The sequence below is a fragment of the Diabrotica virgifera genome, chromosome 10 (genome assembly GCF_917563875.1).
Source record: "Diabrotica virgifera virgifera chromosome 10, PGI_DIABVI_V3a".
Taxonomy (NCBI): domain Eukaryota; kingdom Metazoa; phylum Arthropoda; class Insecta; order Coleoptera; family Chrysomelidae; genus Diabrotica; species Diabrotica virgifera.
This window is the reverse complement of record NC_065452.1, coordinates 131,131,567-131,146,494: the sequence shown is the minus strand read 5'-3', so window position 1 is coordinate 131,146,494 and position 14,928 is coordinate 131,131,567. Positions and strand designations below refer to the sequence as shown.

The following is a 14,928-nucleotide window of genomic DNA, read 5'->3' as shown; positions in this document are numbered from 1 at the left end:
CTTCGACAAGGTATGGCATGCTGGTATGCTCTTTAAACTAAAGAATAACCTTCCCCATCCTTTTTATCAAATCCTAAAAAGCTATATTTCCAACCGATATTTCCTAGTCAAGCAGGATAATGAATGCACAAGCCTAAGACCAATAAAAGCCGGAGTACCACAAGGAAGTGTCTTGGGACCGATATTGAACTTGCTCTACACTGCTGACCTACCCACAAGTAACAGAACAACGTGTTCGACTTTTGCTGATGACACTGCTGTACTAGCCTCTCACCATGATCCAAATACACCATCCAGAACCCTTCAGAAAGACCTTAATAATATACAAAGATGGCTTAAAAAATAGAAGATAAAGGCGAATGAGAGTAAATCCATCCATGTAACCTTCACCACGAAAAGACAAACATGTCCATCTGTAACACTAAATGAAACGCAACTGCCACAAACCGATACTGTCAAGTACCTAGGAATCCATCTTGATAGGAGAGTAACTTGGCAAAAGCACATTTTTACAAAAATAAAACAACTAGGAATAAAATTCCGAGAAATGTACTGGATCATCGGTCGTAAATCTCAACTATCTCTTGAAAACAAACTGCTGATATATAAAACTATATTAAAACCAGTGTCGACCTATGGTATCCAACTTTGATGGACAGCCAGTCAAACTAACCTAGAAATACTGCAGAGATTCCAGAACAAAGTCCTTAGAACAATGCTGAATGCCCCTTGGTACGTGCCAAACTATGTGATAGAGCAAGACCTCAATGTGCCATCCATAAAAACAGTAATAACAGAATATTACAAAAAATATTCCAAGAGACTAGAATTTCATCCAAACCAGTTAGAAAGCAACCTCACTGATGACCACAATGATGTACGACGCCTGAAGAGATTCAAAGTATTGGACCTAGCAAGAAGATTCGAATAATCTGTGATAACTAAACTTATTTTAACTTGTTTTAATTTAATTTATGTAAAGATGGTGATCACTGGATCTCCCTCTACAGGTCAAATTTTCAATTTTTGTCAAATAATTTACCTATTGTTCTTAGTTAAGGACAGATTGTAAATATTACAACATTAAAAAAATTGTCAGAATGTGCTAGAATGGCAGAAGGTAGAGAGATGTGGATGAACATTGGAAAAATCAGCTAATAGCTTCATGATATCACAATACCTGCGATAAGTTAACGACTAAGAAAAAGAAACAGTTGTAAATTGTTTGTAAAGGGTTAAAAATATATTTATTTTAATGCTACCTTAGGTCTAAATGGCCTGCAAGTCTTGAGAAACACTTACCTAAGAATCTCATCCTGTTGATACATCTTTCGGATGCTTCAAGAAAGAGGGCTGCTGGCACTGAATCGGTTTTTAACAGGGTTATGTACAACTGAAGAGCTTTCTCCAATATGTCGTTGCTTCTCCTTTGGTCAGCTAGTAGATCCAATGTTAGTGCTTTTCCATACAAAGCTCTGGGTGAGGACGGGGATTTTTGCAGGATTTTGTCAAAGAGTGCAAGAGCATGTGAAGTATTCTGGTTATAAAAAAAACAAACAAAACACTCAAACAAAATCATGTTAGTATGAAAGGTATGTCAATTGTTATCAAAACGTGTGCGGATGATTTTGATAAAAATTAGCATAAACAAATAACAGTAAACATAACAAGTTAACACTAGTGAGATCATTATACCAAAACTTCTATTAAAACTACAACTAAATGATAAAACAGTCCAGAAAATCTGCTAATAAAAAGTAAAAACTAATTTTGTTAGACATGTTGGATCGTGGGGCTTTTGGTTTCTTGATATTTATTCCTATCGTGAACATAAATAATTTTAGTATTTCATATATTATTTTCAACTAATTTACTTACATTTTTAATGGAACTGTGAGCTTCATCAATGTCTTTTTTTATCTTAGAATCTTGTTCATTAGTAATGTTGGTATACTCATAGTCATTATCTTCTGAGTCTCTGTCAGAGTCAGACTCAGGCTTTTCAGGGAATTTCTTATCTAAAATAAAAAATAGTAGTTGTTAATTGTTGTAAACAAAGGACCCCGCAGAAACTTGATGGGAAATGGCTCTCTGTCAAATGCTCTGAAACTTTGGGTTCTGGTAGTCCTTGATGTCTACAACAAAAGACTCAATGGGCGCGTAGCTCCAAAAAATCATGGTTTTAAGATATAAGCCTCTGAAGTTATAGGTACAGTGAGGACGTTTGAGTTGGAATAAATTCATTTTCTCGAGAATGGGCGACTCTGGAGATGATTTACAAATCAGGTCGATTTTTATTTTTAAATTATAATTTTTTGGCATCTATGTCATACTAGTGACGTCATCCATCTGGGCGTGATGACACAATCGATGATTTTTTTAAATAAGAATAGGGGTCGTGTGATAACTCATTTGAAAGGTTATTAAATTCTCTATTCAATAATATAAACATTAACAATAATTTATAACACCCTGTATAAATAACAATTATTTATACAGGGTGCCCCAAAAATTTTTTTGAATTAAATTAATTGAAACAAAAAGAAGAATGTATATAATTTATTTAATTCGAAATACATTTTCCTGTTGTCCGAAACCAGGAAAAATGTTTAATTGATAAATAAATATTGTTTTTCGCTTAAATTCAATATTAAAGCTGCCACCCACCTGCCTCTTAGCAGTTTGAACATTTACTTTAACCGAAAGGGGTCGTGTGATAGCTCATTTGAAAGGTTATTTAATTCTCTATTCACTAATATAAACATTAACATAATTATTTATACAGAAGCATTTATATTCATTTTTTTTAATTAAATTAATTGAGACAAAAAGAAGAATGTATATAATTTATTTAATTCGAAATACATTTTACTGCTGTAAGAAAACAGAAAAAATGTTAATTTGAAAAATAAACATTGCTTTTCGCTTAAATTAAATGTTCAAACTGCTAAGAGGCAGGTGGGTGTAGCTTTAATATTGAATTTAAGCGAAAAACAATATTTATCAAATAAACATTTTTTCCTATTTTCGGACAACAGTAAAATGTATTTCGAATTAAATAAATTATATACATTCTTCTTTTTGTCTCAATTAATTTAATTAAAAAAAATTAGGCACCCTGTATAAATAATTATGTTAATGTTTATTTTATTGAATATAGAATTGAGTAACCTTTCAAATGAACTATAACACGACCCCTATTCTTATTAAAAAAAAAACGATTGCGCCATCACGCCCAGATGGATGACATCACCAGTATGATATATAGGGTCTAGGACATTTCGGCGTCGCCGTTTCGGCGTGGCCATTTCGGCGTGGCCGTTTGGGCGTAGAGCCGTTTCGGCGTAGGCCGTTTCGGCGTCGGCCATTTCGGCGTCAGAGATTTTATTTTAGTTGACTAAATACCTACATTGGAGTCTATTAGTAAGACATTATTTTGAAAAAAATCTTTTAATATAGTTATTTAAGTAGATACATTGGAGTCCATTGATCACAAAATTTTAATATTAATGGTAGATTTGTATATGTCAATTTTATACTTATGTGTGTGTGCTTGTTATTTAGCTCATAGTTAATGTAATATCTGTAATTGGCTTCTAGCTGTAGATATTATATATAAATAAATGAATAAACAAGATTTTGGAAAAATGAATATTTTATTTTAGTTATTATTTACATGTTATAATTAGATATGTGCTAGTCCAATTAAAAATTCTGAAACATTTATACTTACATACAAGACATTTATATTTAACCTACAAAACTTATTCACGAAATATTAATTAAAATAAAGTACCTACTTACATATTATAATTATGTGCTAGTCCTCTTAAAAATTCTAAAACATCCCCGTTTGCATCAAAATTTCCCACAAGCCGTGAAATGCGATCATCTGCGTCTCTGTATTTTCTTAATTTCAATGGTGGGAGATTACCTGCCACAAGTTGCTCGAAATAGACATCTCGACCTTTCTGCACCTGACGCAGGCCATCTATAAATTTCCATATGGTTGGATGATCTGCTCCCAATTCCATCTTGAGTCTTCTATGGGCGGCCTCAGCGTGATTATTTGTCCGGTCTTCTCCATCCAGAGTTCTCTGGTAGAGGTTCCACATCCTTTGGGGAAATAAACTTGGTCTTCTGCCATTTCCTCTTCTGTTCATACGTCCAATATAGTAGTCTTCAAACCAGTCTACAAGTGGTTGGTGTTCAGCAGGTAGAGCTTCCGCTAGAACGGCAAAGGCATCATCTAAATGTTCGATAGGAACAAATGCTAATGCTGTCAACATTCTGCAATTTAAAGCGAATTGTGGATCAGCATTATACTCTCTCGTATATCCCATAGCAGCCACTTGTTTCTTCATATTTTGTGCCAAATGGAAAAAACATCCATTGATGTCGACGCCTGGAAAACAATCTTCCATTGCCTTAAATGCCGCCTGTTCGAAATCGCAATGGATTGCTCTGGGTTGCAAATTTGGTACAATTTGTCTGATCAATTCAAACATACGGGTATATGTGGATCTTGTTTTATTCGGCAGCATGGCATAAAATATTGGATGGACTCCATTATATTTTGTGGCCATAACTGTGTATACTTGTAAAAATAGAGATGGTGCTATAGCAAATGTACCGTCACCATACCACACATCTGAGGTCTGTAGATGTTGCAGCCACGATTCTCTCCCGAAAATCAAAATTCTTTGCAATCCTTCTCCATCATCTGCTAATAAAAAATTTTCTTCTACACCATCTTGTAACGTGTAAACACGATAAGACTCGGGAATTACTAACTCTTCAACAGTTGTCGGATTTGATGGGGCTGCATGAACTTCGTTACGTTTTCGTCTGATGAATTTTCTCATCGCGCCAGTGTTTGGGAGCCGACCATGACAAGCTTGACTTGTATTTCTCAGGCACTCATTGATTACCACTATTGTCCCTTCGTTTGTTTCTGTAGCACGCTTTTTCATTTTTGTAACAACTTGTGCTACTTCCACGTCCATCGCCGAGGAGTCGTGAGTGTGAACATTTACTTTCTTGATGACTTCACCATCTCTTGTATGTATTCTTGCTTTGCACGTTTGTTTCCTCTCACACCTCCAAAATTTTAGGGATTCATCGCTTTTACTAACAGCGTCAAAAACATACATGAAACCATCAGTGGTAAATTTCTCTCTTCCTCTGGTCGATAAAATTTTTCGTTCCATAGCTTAAAAATTCTTCGTCTGTATATCGTATAAATACTACTATGAAATATTATAAGACACTACATAAACTCTTAAACTGATCTCTGTTCGAGGTATTTCCTAATAATAGTACATTATATACCGCGGGACTGAAGTAGTACATTTAATCCTGAAGGTAAAGTTTATGGCCCGACCGCAGGGAGGGCCATAATTTACCTGAAGTTTTACCTAAGTTTTCGAGGAAATGTTAATAACATTATTATGTGATTTATAGAATTTTGTATTTAAATTTTCGAAGAAACTGCAATAAATATAGGGATAACTATTATTATACTAACTAATGGTAAATATTTTAAAAGCAGATTCCTTTCAAGAAAATATTGTATAATTTAATTTTTTTTAAAAATATACATTCTGCAAATATTTTTGCTTAAAAAAGATATTTTAACAATATTAAAATTCTCCGTCTATATACCATATAATGTATGTCTAATTAAAGTTGAAAAATGTCAGTTATCATCTAATTAGCTCTGGGACAATTAAGAGAACAGCAATTATTATTAATATGCATTAATAAAAAATCCAATATAGGTATTTGCAGAATAAAATATAACAAAATGTTTATAAAAGAAATATATTTAGTTTATTTTTCTACTTGACCATTAATGTTAAAATTGTGTGACCAATGAACTCCAATGTATTTAAATAACTATATTAAAAGATTTTTTTCCAAAAAATTGCCTGACCAATAAACCTCAATGTAGGTATTTAGTCAACTAAAATAAAATTTCTGACGCCGAAATGGCCGACGCCGAAACGGCCTACGCCGAAACGGCCTACGCCGAAACGGCTCTACGCCCAAACGGCCACGCCGAAATGGCCACGCCGAAACGGCGACGCCGAAACGTCCCATTCCGTGATATATATGCCAAAAAATTATAATTTAAAAATAAAAATGGACCTGATTTGTAATTTATCTCCAGAGTAGCCCATTCTCGAGAAAATGAATTCATTCCAACTCAAACGTCCTCACTGTACCTATAACTTAAGAGGCTTATATCTTAAAACCATGATTTTTTTGGAGCTAGTGGCCCATTGAGTCTTTTGTTCTACACATCAAGGACTACCAGAACCCAAAGTTTCAGAGCTTTTGACAGAGAGCCATTACCCATAAGGTTTCCGCGGGGCCATTTAAAAGTAGTACTGAAAGCACTACCCTTAAAATGTAAACAGTTTGGGTACTGTAAAACAATGTAATTTTGGGATACTTTTTATGTTTTCTGCCAATATCTATCAAGCTAATTCGCTGAGACCATGGTTTATGTTCCTCAATTTACTTCTGTCCATCACATCTTCTCTCCAATGTTGCAATCCCATGGAATTTAAATGTTTTAAGATGTTGTCCCTCCATCTTAAGACTACTAACAGAGAACAACATTGATGTACTAGTAGAATTATTCAATGAAATTTACTATCTGAGTTCATCCCAATACCTCTAAAAAACCCAACGCAATGAAATGTGAAGAATATAGAACGATTAGCTTGATGAACCATATTTTAAAATTCTTCTTGCGAGTGATACATGAACGTGTCTACAAAAAACTAGACGAAAGAATGAACAACTGGGATTTACAAAAGGCTTTGGGCACTAGAGATGCATTACTTACTATACAAACACTTATAGAACGGTGTTGAGACGCCAACTGTGACGTATTCATATGTCTAGTTGACCTTGAGAAGGCTTTCGACAAAATATAACACAGATATTACGGAACACAGAAATAGATGATCAGGATGTGAGAATCATTACAAAGTACAGATATCAGAACGCCATAATACCAGTAGACCAACAAAAATCTAAAGAGATACCTCTAAAAAGAGGAGTACGACAAGGATGTCTCTGCTTCTACTTTTTAATATGTGCTCAGAAGAGATATTTAAAGAGGCACTAGAAAACATCAACGAAGGATGAATATCAATTAACGTAACACCAGTGATTAATTTCAGATATGCAGACGATACAATACTGGACAATAAAATTACGGATGCAACTGAAATAATGCAGAAGACGAAAAAACATTTCGATGAACTGTGCGAAGATGAAAGACTTCAATGACCCAAGTCATGCTTTAGAGTAACCGTGTTTTACTCAATGATCGACACATTATGCCATCAGCTACACACTCGCTTTCAAGAAATGAAAGCAGTGTTACATACGTACCGAATTGTTCAACCTGACTTTATTTAGAATTCAACCGAATAAGACCTTCAAAAGGAAGCAATCAACTTCGTAAAACGTTTTCCAGAGGATTCCAAATGAGGGATGCAGGGTTTACCCCCCCCCCCCATTCCGCTGGGGGCTAAACCCCGAGACCCCCGGTAAGGGGCCCTCTGATCACGTTTGCCCCGGGGCCTCCAACATCGTACTTACGGCTCTTGACGAAAAGTAGTCGGAATCGGCAAAAATTTTAAATTTTATTGTTTATTTATGAAGCATAACGTAAACAATTAATGTAAAAAGTGAAATTATGGATAGTTCATATAATTAGCTACAACCTGTAAAATTTTCAAGTTTCTTCATTGCAAAAAACAAGAGAATTTAAGAATTTTCCATTAAAATCGTTTTTTTTTATTTAAACAATTAATAAACATAAGTTGATGTTATTGGTTATACAATGGAAAGTGGAAGGAAGAAGTGGACCGGGAAGACGACTCACGCCCTGATTGAAAAATTGAAAGCAGTGGAGTGGAAAAACAACAACAGAACTTTTTAGAACCGACAGAGAGAAGTGACAGAAAGAGTAAAATATGTCGTGATGATCGCCAATGTCCTTAAAGAATGAGGCACACCAAGGAGAAGAAGAACCCTCCATCTGAGTCTAGACATAACTGCGGACTCTATTGGGACCGTGCAAGTTCGAAAGAGCGACACCTGGTTTCATAGTTCAGCAACATTTTTAGCACTTTTAATTCTATTGGCCAATTATATTAGTCCTGGCTACTGGATAATTGTCAAGGCCATAGCCCAAAAAAGAATAAGAAGAAAAAGTAAGATTGAGGTTATGTTATTAAAATGTAAACATTGTATTACAACCAAAATACCATTAATTAAATTTACTTTAATAATTGCATATCATACCAATATTATGGAGCAACATTTACAATTTATAACACATCATTTGCGAAATCCCATTTTCTTCAATGGCAGTAGGTATGAAATAAACGTCAATTTGACAATTTCAATTAACAAAATTAATTATTTAAGACATATTTAAGAAAGTTGTAAGATATCTACACTACTTGCGCACGATCGTTTCCCGTATCTCCTCCAAGTACTTGCACACAGCGAATACTATGGTTATGTTCCTCTATGTAGCTTCACAACTCTTCATGGAACTTTAGTGCCTATATGATTTGCCTTTATTTACTTCGGTCCATCATATCTTCCCTCCAATCTTGTAGTCCTATCGCATATGTAATTTGACCAGTTTTCTCCTGCCTTATAAAAGTATCCAAAGCAACAAGGAGACTTTAAAATGTGACGTGAGAGAAAAGTATACTGTATTTAGGCGATTGCGGAGTGAAAGCTTTCAAACGGCATCACAAGGTGGCAGCACCCATAGTAGTTAGGTAGACGTCCATAAAATTATTATGCGCTGCCACAAAGTTACCTCGTTTTACAGTATATCTACGGGTTTTTGACAAAACATCGTAAACATCAATTTTCCGAAAATGGGATTTTTATCTTAAATGGTTCCTTACGATAGTTTACAGCTGATTCAAAATTATTTTTCCCATAATAACATCCTAAGTGTCTAAAATTTAATTTAATTTTTATCGTAACCACCGCATTTCAACCTCATTTTGTGCCTTTGGTATCGTAAACGGCAAGGTAGTACCGACATATGATAGTAAACGCCATAAATCTTGTCGGTTTCGTCTGCATATTTTGCCGCTTATGATATAGGCCTGGATCCCGCATATCAAAAAAAGTTGATTAATAGCAAGCTGAAAATTTGTTAATAGCTTAACGGTGTCTAATCGGACAAACTTTGATGTACGGGAACACTAGAACAGGGGAAGTTTTAAATGTGGAACAGTTTAAAAATTTGGAACGTCAGATTACGAAAACGTTCCATGTATTTTGTCGGACAGAACATCCAATTGATTCGTTACCCTTTCATTAAACTCTCATGCAAAAATCAGACTGCTATTACTATCCAACATGATTCCTGTGATTTGACATGTTCTTCGTGTTCCATTCATTAAAATGCCCAGTTGGTAATAAACACCATTCTGATTTTTGCATGAGAGTTTAATGAAATGGTAACAAATCAATTGGAAGTTCTGTCCGACAAAATACATGGATCGTTTTCGTAATCGATCGTTTTCCACAATTAAAACTTCTCCTGTTCCAGTGTTCCCATGCATCAAAGTTTGTCCGACTAGACACCGTTAAGCTATTAACAAATTTTCAGCCTGCTATTAATCAACTTTTTTTGGTACGCGGGATCCAGGTCTAATAAGATTAAATGACCAAAATGACCGTTAGGATTACTCAGTGTTATCTTAAAAGTGTTAAGTGCAAATTGTTTCCGCTAGAAAAATTTAAAACGAAAATAGTGGTAGTTTTGATAAATCTTCATATTCAATAGATGCGGTAAGTTTTTAATACTTGTTTTTATGGTTTATTGTATTTTTAATAGAATTTGAAATCTAATTTACTAATTTGATAATGACATAACCCATGTTTTTTAGTTGTTCTTGTGGAAATATCATAAATATTATATTTGCAACAAAAATATATCAACTTGTAGTAAGTTCACTGAAATCTGAAACAAAGGTAGGGGAGTCAATATAGAACGAATATTGAAACATAGTTTTTAATTCCAAACAACTTTTTTTATTAAAAATTTTCAATATTGTGAAATATAAAGCTACTTTACTCTTGAACAAGATTCATATTTTTTGACATACCTCGTATGAAATTAATACAATTTAATATCTGATAGTTTTTTTTAAACTGATAATAAAAAGTTATCAATAGGTTCCAAGTTACGCAGACATACTGTATAAGAGCTCAAAAAAAATTACATTTATAATTGTTTAAGCTTGTTATTAAAAATGTATTTTAGGTAAGTTGTACAGAAATAGGTTTTGATGACTACTTTGTACAAACATTTTTTTAACTGATATTTTTGGGTTATTGTATTACATTTTTATATCTTTCTTAATGTTCTCAAAAAGAAGTTGTTTATTTCACGTCTAAAGCAAAATAGTTTTAAAGATTACATCTTAAGCTTTAAAAAACACCTAGGTATAAAATTGTAGTATCTGTTCAAACTTGAGTAATACCCTCTTAAAATAGTAGTAATTCTGTAAAACTAGGAAGTTTCCAAAAATTACAGTTTATGGGACGTCATATCATTTGAATTAAATTTTTGAGATTTTTTTGAATAGAACATCATTTAGTAAGGTGTTTCAAAGGCAAGTTGTGCAAATTTGAGAGCTATTTAAGTAAAATTGTATTAGTTACACATTTTTAAATAATTTTTAAACAAAATTCATGTATTCAATATTTTTTCTGTTAAGATACTTACGTTATTTATGAATATTCATTTATAGATTGATACCTTGAAACTATCGTATGTTTATCTTAAGCGACAAGCTTCAACTAAAATTTACACAGACAAGGTCTAACATCGTATGTTACATAATTTAATAAATAAATGTTATATTACAGTTTTTTTTCTTAAATTAATATTTTTTTATGTACTAATTTATCATAGTTTCAAAATTTTAATTATATTAACCAAAAAGTCGGTAGAAGAAAAAGTCGTCTCCTGTAAAATGTGGGTTTTGTCGGTTACGATGTTTTGTCAAAAACCCATCGATATGTATTTAAAAATTACAACCGATAATTCGACGCAAAACAAACAAACTCACAAACTACAAATGTATCAGAATAATTGATGTTCAGCATAAAAAAACTGTTTACCAGCGTTTATCTGTTTTTACTGTTAGTTAAAACTGTAAATTTTTCTCTACGTTCTGAGAACAAATATATACATGTTTAATACAAACAAGAATAATCGATATAATAAACAAACTATCTTTTAACTAATAAACTACAGATTTTCGTTAAATTACTTTAAATTAATTTACAATCTTCAACATCTGTTTTACTTTACGTTCATCCTAAAAACCTACACATTACCAATATTCTCTTGGAGTTTTCCGTAACGAGCTTCCAAACGCTTGAGCAGTTCCTCGTCTTCATCATCAACTTCATCTTCTTCGACATCATCATCTTCATATTCCTGTCCTTCATCTCGTTCGTCTCCCTCCTCCTCTTCAGACACTTCCTCCTCCTCCTGTTCATCTTCGTCGTCTTCATACTCTATTTCTCTGTTAGTACTTTCATGCTCATTGCTAACAGGCCGGATGTACGCCGTTGCCAGTTCTTGATATTTAGCTTTAGCGGTGTTGGGCTCTACTGTTTCCTCTCCATCGTCTTTATCGTCGTCTTCGTCAGAAAAGTCTAGATTATAAATTATAAATAAGTTTGGAATAAATTTTGATTAACAAAAGTTATATAGGTAATTTAAATCAAAAAAGAATTATTACAAGGAGCATACCAACTAATCAATTCTCAATATCTCGGCAAAAAATTAACATAGAAACATTTACCAAAGCTTAAAATGTTCGTTTTGAGCTGTTTGAGCAAAATTATTTGATGTTTCGATTTTCACTCCGGAAATCGTTTACAAAAGATTAATAAGAAACGAAATTGTGTTGAAAAAGGTGTGTGTATAGCCGCCAGTGTTGTTGTTGAGGTTGTTATATCAAAATCAAAAAACCACAAAATTGAAGCTTGAGTACTTGCCTATGTTGTTTTGGGTAACAGCCAGCTTTGGCTGAAAAGATCTGATGTTTTATGCCCGCTGATACATCAAATTCTGATTATTCTGTATGTTTATGCATTAATTATGTGTTATAAGGAGTGTTCGTAAATTATATGTTTTTGAAGTATAAATTGTAAACTTTATTTTGTGTATTGTGTGTTGCATACGTGTAGTGTTTGATTGAGACTTGCGTTTCATATTTTCTTATCCAATATTGTTGGTATAAGTTCAGATTGGTATATAGTTCAAGTTGGTATAAGAAGATGTTGTTCACTTCTTGGTATTGGCCATGGTACAATAAAGTTTCATTAGGGGAATTTATTGTACCATGGTATTGGCAACCAAAGTTTGTTACATTCTGCTCATGGATTTGCTACACCTTTTTCTTCTTTTAGTAGGATAAGGGTTGCTTCTTTGATTTTTCTCTTTTTCATGTCTGTTTCCTTCATGATTATTGATGCAACTTTCCACTGTTGGCTGTATTCATTGTCCTAAGCATGTTTGCTTATTTGTGATTTGTCGAAATCCCTATTTTTGATGTATGTTTCTTGTTTATCCTGACGCTTAATTAGTGTGTTAGTTGGTTGTTTACAGTGATGATATCCGAGAGCAGTGTCTTTTGAGGAAATACCTATGAGTCTGCGAGCTTGCAAATTTTATTTTATCTATAAATTTTCAAATCTTGTAAACATTTTATAAAATAATAATTCTTTTTTAATTTACTTATTTTCATTTTGTTAGTTGCATTATTTGTTAGAAAATCTGTGAAATTTAGTACTATTACAACAAAAGATTACGTTTAAAATAAAAAACCAAAAGAATCCAGAAACAGAATTAATAGGACTAGGTACTTAAAAAGATGACAGTAATTAGTAAGAAATACAAGTTTTCAAGTTATTGTGTTTTGAAAACAGCCCAAGTACAAAATTATAATTTACTAAACGCAAACACAGTGGAGGTATTTAAATGAGATAATTACAGTGAAAATCTGATAGTGATTAGAATACTAGTACAGATATAGAAGGAATCACAAAAAGCAATGAAAAACAGAAAGAAAAATACACAGAACACATATACATATTTTTTTATCAGATTGAAACATATATTATATATATCTTGAATCACATAAAAAGAATTGTTAAAACAATTATCGAATATAGATTGATACATGTATACAAAAATAATCGATAGAGTTTCAGAGGAAATATAAACATTAATTCATTTCCATGTGTTCATGTTTAACATCTAAATAAAACGCAAAACTCATAAAACAACTGGATATTCGTAAATATATTTAAATATTATTATATAATATATCACTAATATGGTTTAAATATTACTTGATCTGACTGAAAGACTTCGGTCGATAGCCTTTTGGTACTTAGTATCAATAAAGTATATTGTTCTCGTGAAAATAGTGAAGCCGATGATAGATATTCATAGAGAAGATTGCAAAGTTGTAACAATCATGAAGTCAAAACTTCTCTCATGAGGTGCAAAAATCCAGATATATAAGACTATAATTCTACCAGCAGTCATATGTCCCTTGCAGAGATCGCATGACAAACGAATGGATGCGCACACATAACAACGAATTAGAAAATAAAAATCTAGTAAGATATATGAAAACCAATAGACTAAGATATGGATGTGGACCTACCGAAGAATATTAAAAATAAGTTGGGTAGACCGAATAACAAATGTTGAGGTTCTCCGAAAGATAAAAACGGAAATAATGAATACGATTAAGATAAGAAAGTTACAATATCTCGACCACGTTATGATGAGAGGGGATAAAAAATATGTGTTGCTACAAACCGTAATGTAGGGAAAAGGAACTATTGGAAGAAGACGCATCTCCTAGCTCAACAATCTGAGAAAATGGTATAATTGCAGTTCCATCGACTTGTTCAAAGCTGCAATCTCAAAAGTGAAAATAGCTGTGATAATAGGGAACTTATACACAATAATATTTTTGCATAAAATTGTTAATTTATGTTTAAAAATGTTATATTCAAAATATTACGTCTTAACAATGAATGGTGTACGTACAACAACTGATCTAAGTTCCGCGCCCAAAATTTCCGTTTCAAACAACTTCAAAAGCGCGAGCTGGGGTCTGACGTCACCAACCACTGTTCTCGCTCGCCCGTTCGGTGAGCTATTGCATGGAATGCATTTTGCCATTGCTAGTTGTGCGTGTCGAATAACTGTGTTGTTTGCTCGGTGTTTATATTAATGTATTTAGTGTATATGTTACAGTTCAAGTTGATTCTCAGTTAGAGTTGACTCCAACTAGTTGGAGTCAACTCCAACTGAAACGAGCAGTAAAAGTTGATTTTAAAAATTTAAATCAACTTTTACTAGTTGGAGTTGACTCTTCCTGGATCGATTCAGTAAATGTTGATTATACGAGAATCGCAAGTGCATTTTTGATGAGTGTGCGTTTCTTTGTTTTGACCGTTTCAACTACTTATTAGTATAGCCTGTAACGTCGGCCCCGTTAGGTAAATTATTCTGATTCGATTTTTTGCACAAACTTACTCAAAGAAATACATCCGTATAACAATCCTTATAACAAATACACAGGGTGTCACGCGGTATCGCGGTCGAAAAATTGTTTGACCAATTTTTGTTAACCAAATTCACAAAAATAATTTTTATCTACTCTATCTCATATTATGTAAAGCAGCGGTTCTCAATCTGTAATACATGTACCACTGGTAGTACATATCATTATTTGCGGTCCTGCCAAAGACAAACCATTTTCATTTCCAATAATGACACGAGCCGTCTCACCGTGCCTCGGAGAGCACATTAAGCCGTCGGTCCCC

At 33.2% G+C, this 14,928-nt stretch overlaps 1 protein-coding gene across 1 annotated transcript in view; it reads right to left on the bottom strand.

The window, feature by feature from the left end:
- Window positions 1–14,928, bottom strand: part of LOC114335111 (aspartyl/asparaginyl beta-hydroxylase) — a 394,028-nt gene that overhangs the window by 37,526 nt on the left and 341,574 nt on the right. Inside the window, exons 8-10 of the mRNA XM_050641270.1 lie at window positions 11,407–11,730; window positions 1,879–2,018; window positions 1,303–1,537 (exon numbers count right to left, since the gene is read on the bottom strand). Coding sequence (XP_050497227.1) covers window positions 1,303–1,537; window positions 1,879–2,018; window positions 11,407–11,730 — 699 coding nt within the window. The remainder of the gene's footprint in view (window positions 1–1,302; window positions 1,538–1,878; window positions 2,019–11,406; window positions 11,731–14,928) is intronic.